We start from the raw sequence: 16,298 nt of genomic DNA, 5'->3' as shown, positions 1-16,298 counted from the left end.
GAGCTCACAGAGTTGTAAGTGTGAGATACGGAGTTCAGAGGGAGATTTACAACACACTGCTTGACTGGGCAGGGGAACAAATAGCTTGTTTTCCCTCGACTGGGGTAAATAATTGGACTGCACATATGCAAGCAGGCATGAGCTAAAGCACCCACACGCAAAACATAACAAAGACCACAGCAAACCAATTCCAACAAATGCCTTGTATCAAAGCAATGCTGAAGACTCCACATCCCCATCCCACTAACAAGTCAAATCTGCTCCAAACAACATAAATTAGGAAATACAATATTTTTCACAATTATCTGTTAATATCAGCTGATGGCCCATTCCTAAGCTTCATTCAGACTGCTCCATTCATCATGTAAATGCACTTCAGTCGCAGGTATTTAATCAAATGCTATCTGATGGCAGGAAAGTAATTACAGCCATTCTAAACTAACTCCTCCCTTCTCTCTCTCTCGCTGCCTCCCTCCCATTTCCCCTGTCTCACCTCTTCAATTTCCATCTCATCATTCTCTCTCTCTCTCTCTCTCTCTCTCTCTCTCTCTCTCTCTCTCTCTCTCTCTCTCTCTCTCTCTCTCTCTCTCTCTCTCTCTCTCTCTCTCTCTCTCTCTCTCTCTCTCTCTCTCTCTCCATTTGCTCCTTTGCCACTGTCTATTGTAATCTGGTTTGGCAGAGTCAAAAGAGGCTTAAGGCGTCTTTTTTATGTGTCCTCCATCTCCATTTCATAGCAAGGGGAAGACAGAGATAGCAGCTGTTATCAGTGTTGGTCGACAACACAACGTCTGAGGGCGACAGATTAAGTATCTCTTGACAGACATCTCTTGGGATGTTTATCAGAATAAACCAGTTCTCTTCCATTTGATTCCTTGGTGTCTTGACTGATGCATTCGTGTAAATGAAGGCTCTTTACAAGCGAGATGAGTTTGTGGTACATATGCGTGGGCCTGAGGTGTGTGTGTGTGTGTGTGTTGTTAGGGAAATACTAAATAGCAGGTTCTGTTTTCGGTGCATAAAACAGGAAGAGTAACCAAATCAGGGTTTGAAAATTGGGAGTCAATGACAGCTCTGAGGTTATTGGCTAAACTTGGGCAAAAGCAAAGACTCAAAGATGAGACTCAGTGTCGTCCATCAGGACAAGCTGAACAGAAGAGTAGTCAAAAGTCGTTCAGTGTTTATAAGCATATTAGCAGCACATAAAGGAAGAATATCAAATCATTCACAGCTGATTGTGAGCAGTACTGTGTCCTGTATTTATTAATCTAACAATCCTCTTCAGGATAAAAGCTTAATGCTGCCTTTACTCTGTCAGAAAGATGATGCCTGTAAAATATTTTAAAAGTCATCAGACAATACCAACAGCCATCGTGCTCACAGTGTTTGAAGACACCTTGAGAAAAGAGCGGTATGTCTAAAACCAGGAGAGAATATTCAGTACATTTATCCAGACTTGGGACAGGCACTAAGACTGCACTGGCTTGTGCATCCCCGGTGGCTGGGTGAGGACAGAACATTCAATCACAGGAAGAATAAATGACAAGTGAAAAATTCAGGTTGATTTGCACATGTGATGTGCCCTCTGCATTCCCACCTGCAGCAGCGGCGTGTGCACGTGGGAGACGATGTGCGGCAGCCTCCTCCATTCGCGGATGGCCAGGCTGGAGGCCATCTCCACCAGCCGCTCGATGAAGTTCAGCTGCTGCTCCTCAGGGTGGCAAATGGCCAAGTAGCCACGGTGCATGTTCACCTTCCACGCCATCTCCTTAGGACAGCTCAGCTCCACCTGAAAGCAAACACACACACATGCTTATCAAAGAGCCAGCTCTAATTGAAAGCGGGGACGTTTGGATGTGGCCCTGTATGGTGGCGGAGAGCAGGCGGGCTCCTTGGAATCACCTCCTCTCTTCTCTGCCATAAAACAAACTACCCTGCAGCAGATGCCCGAGTAATTATTCATGCATGCAGCTACTGTAAATATTAGCTGCTCAGCCCCAGGCCGAGAGAGAGAGAAAAGAGAAATAGAGAGAAAAGAGAGGTACATAGAGACAGAGCAAGAGAGAAATAGAGATAGAAAGAGATATAGGGACAGAGAGGATGAGAGGTAGAGGTACAGAAAGCAACACAAAGGGAGGAAAAAGTGAGCTGAGGAAAAGAGAGAAAGGGAATGTAGATGCAGAGGAAGGAATGATAGACAGAAAGAAGAAAAGAGGGAAGGAACTAAGAGGTAAAGAAGGACAAAGGATGGCAGAAAGGAATACATGAAGAAAGGAAAGAAGTTAGGTAATTAACAGGAGGAAAGGAGTCCATACAATTTAATTAGGTGTCACCGCAGGATGAAGCGGCTCAATGGATTGGTTCCAAGTTTCCTTGAAAGAGCAAAGCAGGAGTATTTGTTATGTGTCAGGTACTACCATGCTACTCTCGCCACCCACACACACTTTGTTTTACAGGGTATCTGCAGGTTACAACAAGTTAAATTTAAGACTCTTTTAGACTTTTTTAAGACCACCATGAATGCAATTTAAGACCCATTTCACGTCCATACTGGCAAAAAAAGTATGAAGGATATAAAGGAAAATACGAAGGAGTCCCAGAATTACTTGCAAAATATATTTATTAATGACTATACAGAGCTCAAGTGTAATTTTACAAGTAAAGACAAAGGGCTGTTTACAACCATGTTCTCTGAAATCATATAGAATGATGCAAAAAATGTACCTTATCCTGTAGTACGCTGGATAACAATGAACTCTTGTTGGTTTTGTATTCTGAACTCATAACCAACAACTCTTAATACAAACTCTACAGCTAATGCCTACACTATGTGTGTGTCTGAGTCTTTGTGTGTGTCTGTGTGCGCACACAAGGACCAGGCTACGTTGATCTGAGCTCCTCTCTCTTGACCTCAATCTCCTCCACAATGTTCTTGAGCTCAGCTAATTTTTCCTTGCACCCCCTCCTCAGAGCATTTAACTTTATTATGAGCTGGGCCATCTGACTTCCAGTCTTGCCTTCAGCCTGTTCTGCAAACATGTCTGCATCTCTACCCAGACTTTCAGAAACTTCTTGGAGGGTTTTCCTTTTTTTCTTTAGTTCTTCCAGGTAATCCTCTGCAGCCTTTCTTTTCTGGGCTTTTGCATCGGACTCTTGCTTCCTTCTCTCTTTATCTAGGTGTATACGATACCTGGACCTGGCTGATGCTGCTGATGTCAAGAGCTCTTTTGTGAGAGGAACCTTGGTAACCCCTCCATATTGACTGACAAAGTCTCACACCAGTCTGTGTGCAACCATCGTGTCCTCCTGCATGTTGACAGTCTCAACTTGTTTGTTGACAGAAAAGCTTTTCCACAGAGGCCTGTCCATGGGACAAAATGAGGTCTCTCTTAATGAAGTCTGCCAGTCCAAATTGCGTGATGTATGCCGTCTTGTCCTTTCCACAGGTAAAGGTTTTAGCGATGTCAGAGTCAGGGAACACAGTCGTAAACAGCTCACCGATGCAATCGTTGCTGTTATACAGCTGATGTTTAGTCACCGTGTGTAATATCCATAGCACCTCCGCTTTCAATGTTGGCATAGATCCAAATGCTGCCCGAAAGCCGCTAACTGGAAGAGTTGCAGAATGCGTCGTGTTGGGGGCAGATTTTGAAGCTCCCGCTCCTGATGTCCGACAATATTGGTTGATAGCGAGCATTTGCTGACTTTGCATGTGATTGTAATGATTTTATACCCAACATCCCAAGTTGCAAAGTTCTTTTACATAAGGTGCAGCGGGCTTGAAATTGGTTTTCAGCAGGCTTCAACCACGCACTGAATTCACTGTTCTCTAACCATCTATAATTAAACTTGCACTTACCCATTGTATGCAAGTAATATTGGGTTTCGTTTTTCTAAGTACACGCTAGCTAAGGCTGTTGTTTCACACTTGCTTTGCTTCGTCCGTTGTCTCTGCCAACTTCAACTACCTGCCTGGCCAGCTAAGCCCTCATGCTGGGTGTGCTGTGCTCCGATAAATTCTGACCGGGCTGCAGTTAACGTTAGTGATTATTGGTTCCATGCTTGTTCTGTTTTGTAAGTTTGTTACAGCGTAATCAAAACATTTCTTAAAATAAAAGTGAGACTGAACTTTGTAACTTTATAAAAGTAACGTTAGTCAATTTTTATTTAAGACCTGTCAAAATCGTATTTAAGACTTAAAAAGACAATTTAAGACAATTTAAGGCCTAAAATGGAGATTTTGCGATTTTAGACTTTTTAAGACTCTGCGGATACCCTGGTTTTAGAAAGCGTGAGGCCAATAAATTAACCGACCAAAGAGCCGCACTGTATTTCTATGGCTTTATGACTCCCTCTCTTGCTCTCTCCCTCCCTCCGTCCCTGAGTGAGGCAACTCGGTGAGAGGCTATGCCAACCCCAGACCAGTTAACTCTGCTGTAGTGACGAGACCTGGCTTTATTCACAGCACTGCATCACAAAGAAATAATAGCAATGATAAACAATTAGGAAGTACAACTCAGGTAAATGAGCAGAGTTTTCAGAGTTTTTGGTTCACTGGTTTCTAACCAGGTGTCTCCCCGCCTGCCGCCTAATGACTGCTGGGATAGGCTGCAGCATCCCCACGACCCTGTGTAGGACAAGTGGTTTGGATAATGAATGAATGGATGGCTTCTAACCTTGAGGCTCAGTTGAATTTTTGAGTGCGGAGGTAAGAGTGTGAGTTGGAGTTTGTCTGTGATTGACAGTGTCTGCATATCAGTACATGAATGTTAGTGTGTCACTTTACTAGTGTCTGCAAGCATGTGCTGCACACAGAGCTGAGACCATCCCTGCAGGTATATATCCTTACATTATGAGTGCCCTGCAGCTTACCTGGACCAGAGCCTCCTTCATGGCAGCCCAGTTTGAAACCCTCCAGGCACACTCCAGCACCAGGTAGGGGTTGGAGTGGCCTTTAGACTGGCCATACTCCGTCAGGGGCTCCCACTGGTTTAGCTCCTTAGAACAGCTGCACAGGAAACAGAAAATGCAGATATTCAGCAGTTCAGGTGATGCTACATTTTCAGCATTCAGGTCCAAGAGGTCCAATCTGTTTATTGTGGTGGTACTTTCTCTGTTTTGTGGCAAGATGTGTGATGAGCCTTTTGGGCTTTGTTTGTCCCAATGTTATCCATTTTCTTTCGAAACAATAATTTGCTTATGTGAGTAAACTAAATACTAAATTGGGACTTGTAGTGATGAGGTCTTAAAAAAGAGAGGCCCTCTAATGGGAGAGCGCATAATGCTCTATGGAAGTTCAACATTGTCTGCCACTGTCTCGGTCGTTGTGCCACTGTATTGTTTATAAGGGTGGGACACCTGCAGTCAGTTCAGACTGAAGAGATCACTTAGATGATGATGAAACATTTCTGTCAATAAACGTGTCCAGATGAACTGATTCAACTTTCTTTGAAAAAATAAATAGGTTATGAACAAAGGAGTTATTTAAGATGTTACTCCTGTCAAAGATGGTGGTTTCTAAAAAAAATATTCAGGGGAAGCAGGCGGTCAAAAAATAAACTGCGGGTCCTGGGATTTAACTAGCACTAACCCGAAAGATGGAGTCAACAAATGAAGTTGAAAAGAAGATCGGAGCAGGTCATTACAATACAACCGATCCCAGGAGGTGACATGGATGTAATTTTTTAACTCACACACACGCGCTTTAGTAAGTCACATATGTGTGCTTTACTATGTCACACACGTGCTTTACTAAAGTACATGCCCCCACTGCAGGTAAAGCATGTAATTTCGCTACATTATTACAGATAGGTATGCATCTGTTTATTAATACTACACAGTAAAATAACGAGTTTTCCCTGCAGGACGGGATAAGATGCAAAATCAATGGAACTCCATTGTGCAGGTGTGAATGGTCAGAATGTTTGCGGATGGGAATGGACACACTAGCACTGTCACTTTTTCCAATAATCAAGTTCAAACGAATTTGAAAATAATAAAATGAGTGATAAAAATGATTTATCAAATTTAAAATTATTTAAAAATGATTTGTCAAATCAGCACTTTGATAAAGTGCTGATTTGACAAATCATTTTTAAAAGAGAACACTGTACCTACCGTATCCAGTGGTCCTCCCAGAGCTGGTACTCTGGGAAGATAGCCGGAGAGACGTTGCTCCGCTCGTGCTCTTTCCTGGCCTTCTCCATGGCCTTCTCATAGCTTTCCTGGGCCTAGAGGAGAGACGTTGGCTTAGTTTTTAAATAATGATACCAAACAGCTGACTCAGCTGATGATGTCTGCACAGAAAATAATTAGTATGATTAAGTATGACTTCTTTCATGGTCTATGATCTAAGGTTTATTCATATTCTCTATTTAACATGGCTGATGTTAATCTTCTAATTGTACGCGAAGACTAGTTGATAGCCACCACTAGCATGCATTAGTAAGACTGAAACATCTTAACCCTTTGAAAATTGGTGGTTAATTTAAATACTTAATTATCCAACTAGCTTCCTAACCACTATCCAACTCTCAATAAACACTGTGAGACATGACTCTCTTTCAAACTGACACTCAGACACACAAACGGTCTTGGAGGACCTCTGGGTGTGTTCAGACCTGTTCAAAGAAGCCGTGCTGTTCGTAGGCGATGGCTGTGGCGGTCTCTGGGAACTTGGACCTCTTCTGCCAAAGCCCAGCCCACATGTCCTCCTCCTGAAGGAGAGAGTAGAGCTCCGCCAGGGAGTCCAGGATCTCCTGATGGAGAGTGAAACAAAACACCAGAATGAGTCAAGTGGAATGAAGCGAACTGCAACCATCAAGCTGTAAGAAGTGTCAGTAAAAGATTGTTACATTTTGACAGGATGCTGGAATTATGTATCAGAAGGAAGATTGAGTTTTATCAAAAAAGTTTTTTTTTAACCATTTATGAAAAATTATTTTCAGGTAAGTCAGTAAAGAAGAGAAGCAGTTCAAACTGAAAATGCAATATTTGATTGTATTCACACCTTTTCAGGCCTGGACTGCAGATGATTAAATGTAATTATAAGACAATGTTAGAAGACTGGTGACCTGATGACACTGCTACGATGAGGCTGTGACAGAAACATCACAAACCAGAACTGTGTCCAAAACCTCTACGTCTTAACACGGAATAGCAGAGGAAATTAAAAACTACTGCTAGCATGTGTGTATACATCAAGTACACAGAGGTAAATCTGCAGGGAACTTCCCTTTGTAGTGCTAAGCAATTAGTGATTTTCTAAGTTTGGCTCAATTTCACTTTGATTTGGGAAATAATTTCAATTTCAGATTTCAGTTCTTTAAATTTATTTTGACTCTGACCAGTGAAATTATTTTAATGAAATAAATTATCCATTATCATATTTGAAATATTTAAAAAATTCAAAATCCCATCAAAACATAATTTTAAGCCAATATCCACAATAATTACTGATATAACCCAAACTTATCTTGATCTCCTCTTTCACTCAGCCACAACACATCTGATACCTCCTGCAGTAACACTTTATGCATGCTCAATAACCAAGGCTCAGCATTTTCGGTTTTTACCAATTTTCACCGAAAAATACCTGGATTTTTTAAAAGGAGCGGATCGGTTTAAACACCGATAATAAAAACCGAAACGCTGATCCTTGTCAATAACCCAGGTAAGAAAATCACACAAGGTTGAATCAGTTCATCTGGACACAACGTTTATTGAGAGAAACGTTTTATCATTCATCTAATGCCCCTTTTCCACTGCATGGTACCGGCTCAACTCAACTCTACTCGCTTTTTTTGGTTTTCCATTGGGCAAAAGTTAAAGATAGTACCAGGTACTTTTTTTGGTACCATCTCCGACGAGGTTCCAAGTGAGCTGAGCCGATACTAACAGGTGACATGAAAATACCACCACCACCACCACCACCAAACAAACAAATTCTAGATAAATATAAATACATGTATATTTATTTAAATATAAATAAAATCTTTAAAAAAAAAAGTCAACACGCCCACAAAGTAAAGCGTGTAGAGTCGAACAGAGTCGAGTTGAGCCAGTACCATGCAGTGGAAAAGGGGCATAAGTGACCTCTTCAGTCTCAACTGACTGCAAGTATCCCCACCCTTATAAACAATACAGCTGCATAATGACCTAAGCCAACGATCACTTTCATATGCAAATATGGGTGTGACCATTATCTAGTTACAATGGCCATGTGTACTATTCACAGAGGATTTGGGAATAGTTGCAATCACAGCACTGTAACATTGTGTACGCTGTTAAGTGCAAGGAGGACTACCGTGACTTGAACATTGGGGAAACCAAACAGACGCTGGCCAAGAGGATGGCACAACACAGGAGAGCTAAAATGTCAGGCCAGGACTCCACAATCTACACCATCTACAGGCCATATTTAAAATTGACCGAAATCCTGGTTAACTGCTCAGCACCATTCCCTCGATGGGTTCATGTCCTCACACAGGCTGAAAAATTGTGGACAGGGAAAGTAAAGGAGCAGAGCTACCCTGTCCCTCAGTAACTCCTGCTACGCTGCCCTGTAGCAAGGCACTTAAGCCCCCACCTCTACCAGTGTGATGGTACTGGGTGGCTTTCTGCTGTCAGAGTGTGGAACTATGGACATGTCAAGTGGAAGATATCTGGAAATTAGCAGATGTACTCAGTGGCGTCTCAATAAAAAGAAATGTTTATAAAAACAGTCAAACGATAATGACCTGTTGAGGAGGCGTGATGCTCTCCTGTTCGTAGAACTCGGTGCTCTGCTTGGGTTTGCTGTGCAGGCTGAGCCCCTTCTCAAAGGCTTGCTGCTCCAGCATCAGGGTGGAGCGCAGCCACAGGTTGTGGGTCTTGCCCAAGTACTTGAGCACGCAGGGCCGGATGGGAATAGGAGGAACACACTGAGACATGGCCTCCACAAAACAGTTCAGAGCACTGGGCTGACAGTCTCTCTGGGCCTGGTGACTACCACTGCACAGGAACGGACTCATTTCCCCTGAAAGAGCCTGCAGACAGACAGAGACACAGACAGAGAGAGCGAGAGAGACAGAGAGCGAGACAGACAGACAGACAGACAGACAGACAGACAGACAGACAGAGAGACACATACAGACAGAGAAAGAGCAACAGAGAGCGACAGCGAGAGACAAGAGAATTTCTTTGAATTTTTAAAACAAGTCTTTAACAAAAAAATATCAAAAAAACAGACTTGATATCTTTATTAACAACATAAACAATATTTGTCAAATTACAAACAAGTACTCAACATGAATCTTTAACAGTCCCAACAATAATCATTCAACAACAGCTAACCCCCCTCCAAAAAAAAAACGGAAAACAGATAAGACCCCTTTTATCCGAGCTCTGCAGCAAAAACCAGCTCATCCTCTATGGTTTATAACACCACATGGTGTGAATGTGTCCAGATCCTTCATTGCTCTGTAATAATTAAACTCTACCTTACCCTGGCCTGGACCATCCTGCTAAACAACAGCTCAACATAACATTCTACACTCTTCACTTCTTTCTTTCTGGCTCACATAAACAGTAATTTTTGCCTGCCCTGCAATGAAGTTCAAGAGTTGGTATTTATATTTTACACGTTGGCTGTGTTTGAAACCAAACTTAAATTCTGTTTGGAAAAACTTTCCTCACACGATCTAAAGAAATGTTCTAATAGCAGAAACAGGGGTGTAAGCCTTACGCATTCTAAAAAAACAATGGAATACTGTTTCTCTCTGGGCATAATAGGGGCAGTTGTCATTCACATTAGGGTCTAACACAGAAACAAAGCACTGACCACCACTATGCTATGCAAGACCCTCCACTGCAGACAACCAGCTTTTTAATTAATGGTGGTTTGTATAGAACCCTCCAGACTGGCCTCACATCCTCTCCCAAGCCCAGCTGGGCTCTCCACGTTGTATCAGTCCCACCACTTACTTTTTCTTTGTTAAGGATTCTAACCATCATATTAACAACAACAACAACAACAATAATAATAATAATAATAATACATGTTATTTATATAGCGCTTTTCAAGGTACTCAAAGACGCTTCACATAGAGAAAGAGGACTTAACCACCGACTTAACCTGGCTGGCTGTTGGCTTTGAGTAGGCTATTCAAAAACCTGTTTCAGTGTAACGTTAGCCAGCCAGTAGAAGAAATTGTAGATAACATGTGATTATATACACACATTGAGAATTAGGCTACAAGTCATCAGAAATCCCAGCAGCATTTCTCTTTTTCTTTTTTTTACATTTACTTCTGATTTTTTCCTTTTTCTCCCAATTTAGTGGCCAATCGATCCCTATTTTAGTTCAAACACCCACCCTCGTACTGCATGCGTTCGCCAACTGCGTCTCTCTGGCCGGCAGTCTCAAAGGAGACGCCTTGCCACTTTCGGGACAAGGCGAATCCAGGCCGAACCACTGCTTTTTCCGACACACACAGAGACGCATTCATCTGACGAACACAAGCCGACTCCGCCCCCCTCCTGAAGACAGCATTGCCAATTATTGCTGCTTCGTCAAATCCGGCCATAGTCGGATCTGACAAGACCGAGGCGCGAACTCCAGTCCCTGGTGGGCAACTGCATCGACTCAAAGCCGACGCTTAGACCGCTACACCACCGTGGACCTGCATTTCTCTTTTTTAAACAGGCATCTATAAGAGCAACCAGTGCCAAACATTGTGTGAAAAGCCTCGAATCTCTAACTTGGGATCATAAATTCAGATTTGTGAATGTGTATAACCACAGAATTAAACAAACAGAAAACGTTGTATTTTCCAGCTCTGAGTCCACGTTATTACATACTATACATGACTGTACCTTTAAGTACATTCAGACTCAAGCTAAGAACATACCCCAAATTTAAAAACGGCCCTGTACAACTTCTCAGATCAGGGACAATTTTTAAAACAGGAAATGGATCTTCAATATCGGGATGAATAAAACCACTACAGTATGATGTTGAACGTTCCCGTTCTTTTTCTGTGAGCTGACCTGTTCCACTTACATAGCACCCAACTAGTGAGGCGTGTAGCTCTCACTCCCAGGTGAGATGCTGGTACAGCAGCATTGTCAAGACTGGGCCCAGCCAGCTCCAGCACCTGACCCAACGTGATGACCTTGGCCTGGCAGAACAGCCTCCAGGTCAACCCCCACTACTGAGCGAGCCTTCTTCACCAGCTTGTTCAGTCTGCTGGTATCTCTCACAAAATGACCACCCATGGTTTTTAAACTCTATATTCTGTCAAGATAAATACCCAATTGAGCGATTAATGCACTGCATATGTTAGTCTGTCTGTTATAAAATGACTGACATCTAAATTAAAATTTTAACAACTTTAATACTATTTTTTAAACAATTTAAAATCGCTACTGTCCAATGTCTGTAAATACTGTAACGCCGTGGTAGTAGTCATGGTGCGTCTGTACCCAGACATGTTGGAAATAATCACAAATCAAGTTTAGACTATTTCTCTGCACTGGAGAACGCTAGTGTGTTTCTAGGACAGAGCAATGAACTTCATGAAGGAAATGACACGACCAACACACGTCATACTGACATGACACACACGATGACGTGCAAATTACGCACCCTCATTTTGACTGCTCATGGTCGTTTTAGGTAGATCTTACAACTTTTTTTTGTGCAATTGATCTAAAACTCATTTTAATGCAAATACATGCAATTTTAGGAGCATTCAGGAAGCGGCAGGTCTGTATCTTTTTTGTCTTCACAAAGTTATAAAACTTTGACAATCCAAAACCACCAGACTGACGGCCTTGGTCGTTCTAGTGTTAAAGGTGGTCGTTATGTACATGTTTACATCCCCTGGCAATCTTACATCAGACTAGAAGTCATCCTAGTTGAACAGAGAGCCTGAAAGCCTGTGAAGTTTACTCACATGCTGCTGCCTGTCAGATAGAATCTTCCAGAGACGAGGGAAGAGCTGAACCCAGGTCCTCTCAGCCAGAGGGGTGGAAATGTGGCAGAGCTGAACTAGGGCATTCAGGAGGGCCCCCGTCTGAAAGAGAGAAAATGACAACCACTAACTCAATACTGCAAAAAAAAGACTAACACAATGTCCATCCATCCATTATCCAAGCCGCTTATCCTACTAAGGGTCATGGGATGCTGGAGCTTATCCCAGCAGTCATTGGGTGGCAGGTGGGGAGACACCCTGGACAGGCAGCCAGGTCATTACAGGGCCGACATATTCACATCTAGGGGCAATTTAGTATGGCTGATTCACCTGACATACATGACTTTGGACTGTGGGAGGAAACCGAAGCACCTGGAAGAAACTCCTGCAGGCACGGAGAGAAAATGCAAACTCCACACAGAGGACGACCCCCCAGGTTGGACTACCCAGGGCTCGAACCCAGGACCTTCTTGTTGTGAGGCAACTGCACTAACCACTGTGCCACCATGCTGCCCACTAACACAATGTCCCATACATTTAGCACTAATGAAAAAAAAAAAAAAGAACACACATTTATGTTCTTAAAATACAAAATAAAATACAAAAGAGTTGCAACTTGGTCACAGTCGGGATTTCACACAAACTTGTAAACTGTGGGTTCAGGCTGTGATTTGGTTCAAATTCATTCTTAATTATCAATTTATATTTAGGAAATTATTACCAATTCAGCCCCTAAAGAGGGCTGGACTGGTATGAGTTGGTACAGATATTGTATGGCAGTTTGATTGGCTCATGCCCACTGTTCCACGCCTGGGTCAAACTCTTATCATAACTAAAAAGGAAAGTCTTCTTAAGACAGTGATAACAAAAAACAGGCTGCATTCTGAAGATCAGAGTGACTGTCTCACCTTGACGTCTCGCAGAGAATCCAGGAATTTGTCATGGCGGTTGGTCAGCATGTGCAGCTGGTTTCCTGCGTCTCTCTCAGCCTGCTCTTTAGTCTTGGGAATGGCCGTCTGGTCACCTGGTGCCAATTCAATGTCTATCTCCACATCCTGCCGTGGATGAGAGGACACCAGCATGGGGGGGTCATAATTAGGACAGCTTTGACATTTTCTTGCTCCATTTGGCCAAAGGCACACTGTTTTGAAATTGCACTTTGTATGAATTAAATGCGCATCAGAAAACTTTCAGATCGGGGGCTGAAGAATAAGAGCAGAAATGTATCGCAAGACAAGGGAAGCGGGAGCTGGGACAGTACTGGAATTGAACCTTGCTCTGAAGACCGCACCATGGAATGTGAACATGGTGGGATAATGTACTAATTTAAGCGAGAAAACATGTCTCTTGATGCATGATGATATGAGGATGTGTATATCTGTATGATCCCATTCTCCTGCTCCTTGCCACGTCATTCCCCACCTCCTCCTTGGTCTCGCTGTTCTCCCTCTCCCGTGGCTCCTGCTTGATGTGCGTTGCCATGGCGAAGGCGGCGCGGTCGTGGCTGTCAGCCAGGTTGATGACATTGGTGATGGACGGGAGCATAGAACCCTGGCAGCTGGTTCCAATGAAGGTGTTGCGCTCGCACACCGCCAGCAGTAGCTACCACATGCACGCAGACAAACACAGACACACATAAAGGGAGGTGCACAACACACCCATACAGAGATCAGTGGAAGAAAGGTGCCAGTCAATAGCTGAGACAAAACAAACAGGAACTTGTAGAACCTTCTGACTCACATTTTCATGCTGTATTCAATGTTTGGAATTTGTGTACAATTCAGAAAAAAAAAAGCTCAACAAAAATGAAATCTTACTCTATTTTTACTGCTCAATAAAAAAGTGAGAATCCACATGGGCAGGGGAGCTGGAGCTCTGCCTACCTCTATACACTGTTTGATCCAGAAGTGGCTGCCCATGGCCTCCCAGTTCTGGGAACAGCAGATGTAGAGAAGCCTCTCATAAACGCGCCGCTTCATAGAGGCATCAAACACCTCAAAGAACTTGGCCCTGATCAGCGGCTGGGAGCATCGCAGCCCTGACAGAAAGGCGGGCTCCAGCTTGGACGTGATGTCACTTCCTGAAAGACTCTCGTCCCTGAGAAGGAAAATTGGAAGGAAGTTATTTAACCAACCATGAAGCATAGGAGTTCATTGTGTTCAAGTAAAACTACCAACGGAGTTTAACCTCCGACTCTCTCCCTTAAGCTTCAGCTGGGACCAACAAACAGCTCATGAGAAGAGAAGAGAAGAGAAGAGAAGAGAAGAGAAGAGAAGAGAAGAGAAGAGAAGAGAAGAGAAGAGAAGAGAAGAGAAGAGAAGAGAAGAGAAGATGATACTTTATTGGTTCTCATGGGGAAATTCATCCTCTGTATTTAAGCCATCCTATACACACACTGGAAGCAGTGGGCAGCTGTGTAGCTAGGAGCAGTAGCCAGCCGCCGTGCAGCGCCCGGGGACCAACTCCAGTTCTTTTTGCCATGCCTTGGTCAGGGACACAGACAGGTGTATTAACCATAACATATATGTCTGATGGTGGGAGGAAACCGGAGCACCCGGAAGAAACCCATGCAGACACGGGAGACCATGCAAACTCCACACAGAAAGGACCTGGGACGGCCTGTGGTTCAAACCCAGGACCTTACTGCCCCGAGGCAACAGTCCTAACTATCCACTGGGCCACCGTACTGCGCATCCCTCTCAGTGGGCCCACCTACTCACCAGGGGTCCTGTCAGGTGATTGGCAGGCTCGTGGCACTACCACAGCCTTGCACATGCTTCTCTCTTCCTATCTAGCCTCACTATAATTCAATTTCAGGCCATCCACATCTTCCCAATGCAGAGTTAACTCCCATGACATGTGACTGAATTTACCAAGAGATGATCAAGTAGGTTAAGGGATTAGTGTGCAAGGGCACTTGGGCAGGACACATGGATGTTCCTGGGTAGGAAACTCAAACCTGTTGTTTTCACTGAAGGATCTTTCTAAGTGACACCAACCACATCCTTTCTTCCTGGCTAATTTGAAATAGGTAGGTATAGGTATTCTGTTTGGTGGACCATTTCATGTAAGGCGATGTCCAGAGTACAAGTTGGCTTTAAGCACGGATGGCCCCAGTGGGAATGGACCTGACCCGGGCATTACAAAGCCATGCTCTTTCTGTCAAGTGACAGAGGAGTTAAGCCCCCAATCTTAAGGGTATTTGTGCCAAGTTTTATCCACTGAATGGACCTGCTGACCTTTTCCATGTTCTTCCCATAGAGATCTACAGGACCACTTTGTATAACATCAACCATGCTTCCAAACACCTCCTCTTCGCCAACCATTTGTCTTTCTCACTCAAGATGGATGTCAGGATGGCATGGCATCAGGAGCGTGGCTGCTTGGCAAGGTGATGACTGATGGTGATTACCTGTAGACGTAATTAACGAGGTCCAGAAACTGGGCGTTTAACTCAAGGTCATCGGGGAAACGCTTCTCGATGTAGGTCATCATCTTCACCAGCAGGATGGACTTCTCGCGTAGGTTGGGCATCTGGAAAAGGGGGGAGGGGTGTACGGACATGTGGGAAAGAGACGGAGAGGGAGTGAGATGGGGAAAGCAGATGAAAGAAGCAAGGAAGAAAAGAGCTGTTGCACTAATAAGATTTTTCATTAAATCAATGAGATTGTCAGTTTGCCATGTTCCAGCCAGCCTGATAGTTCCTGTTATTCCCATAGCTGTCTGTGCTGTACAGCTTGTTCTGCCAGCCTTTGTAGTAACCAGGGATCTAGTTAGTAATCGCTCTTGTTTTCTCCCACTTCATATTCCCATTGATGTATACCTCTTTGAAGAAAACGCTTTTGGAATGTAAAGCTGCATTGCCAACTTGCATGAACGCCAAAATGCCCAAAAGGACATCTTCTGCGGTGATTATGGGTACTTTGGTAATAATTAGGGATATCCCAATCCGATCCACGGCATTGGTATCGGGTCGATACTGGCCCAGAATGCTGGATCGGTTATCGGAGGGGAGAAAAAAAATGTGATCCGATACAATCCATGGGGAAATCTAGCTTAAACCATGGCCTGAGTGCTTATAAATCGTTTCTTCTTCCGTCGTCTTCGTGTTTTTCTTCTTAGTCTTCCTCTTCTCTCGGTTTACTGGTGGATCACAAACAACTTTAAGGTGCATAGCGCCACCTACTGTACAAGACTGTGTAACATCTTTCTGGCTTCATCATATTAGCGCTTCCTGATCCACGCACCTCCGGTTTAGCGGCGCAGCGTGTCAAGTGATAACAACAAAGAAATGGCACCTGTGAAAGTGTTTTTTTTTTTACAATTGTTAAAAATAAAGAACTAGGT

General features: G+C 43.6%; 1 protein-coding gene across 1 annotated transcript in view; it reads right to left on the bottom strand.

Annotated features, from left to right (window-relative positions):
• trrap (transformation/transcription domain-associated protein) overlaps positions 1–16,298 on the bottom strand; it is a 136,464-nt gene that overhangs the window by 37,414 nt on the left and 82,752 nt on the right. The window contains exons 48-57 of the mRNA XM_056296808.1: positions 15,364–15,485; positions 13,835–14,048; positions 13,374–13,553; positions 12,860–13,006; positions 11,934–12,053; positions 8,736–9,023; positions 6,618–6,755; positions 6,115–6,227; positions 4,870–5,005; positions 1,595–1,786 (exon numbers count right to left, since the gene is read on the bottom strand). Coding sequence (XP_056152783.1) covers positions 1,595–1,786; positions 4,870–5,005; positions 6,115–6,227; positions 6,618–6,755; positions 8,736–9,023; positions 11,934–12,053; positions 12,860–13,006; positions 13,374–13,553; positions 13,835–14,048; positions 15,364–15,485 — 1,650 coding nt within the window. The remainder of the gene's footprint in view (positions 1–1,594; positions 1,787–4,869; positions 5,006–6,114; positions 6,228–6,617; positions 6,756–8,735; positions 9,024–11,933; positions 12,054–12,859; positions 13,007–13,373; positions 13,554–13,834; positions 14,049–15,363; positions 15,486–16,298) is intronic.

Source organism: Lampris incognitus, chromosome 17 (assembly GCF_029633865.1).
Source record: "Lampris incognitus isolate fLamInc1 chromosome 17, fLamInc1.hap2, whole genome shotgun sequence".
Lineage (NCBI taxonomy): Eukaryota > Metazoa > Chordata > Actinopteri > Lampriformes > Lampridae > Lampris > Lampris incognitus.
The sequence above is the reverse complement of the archived record's forward strand: the minus strand, read 5'-3'. Positions and strand labels throughout refer to the sequence as shown.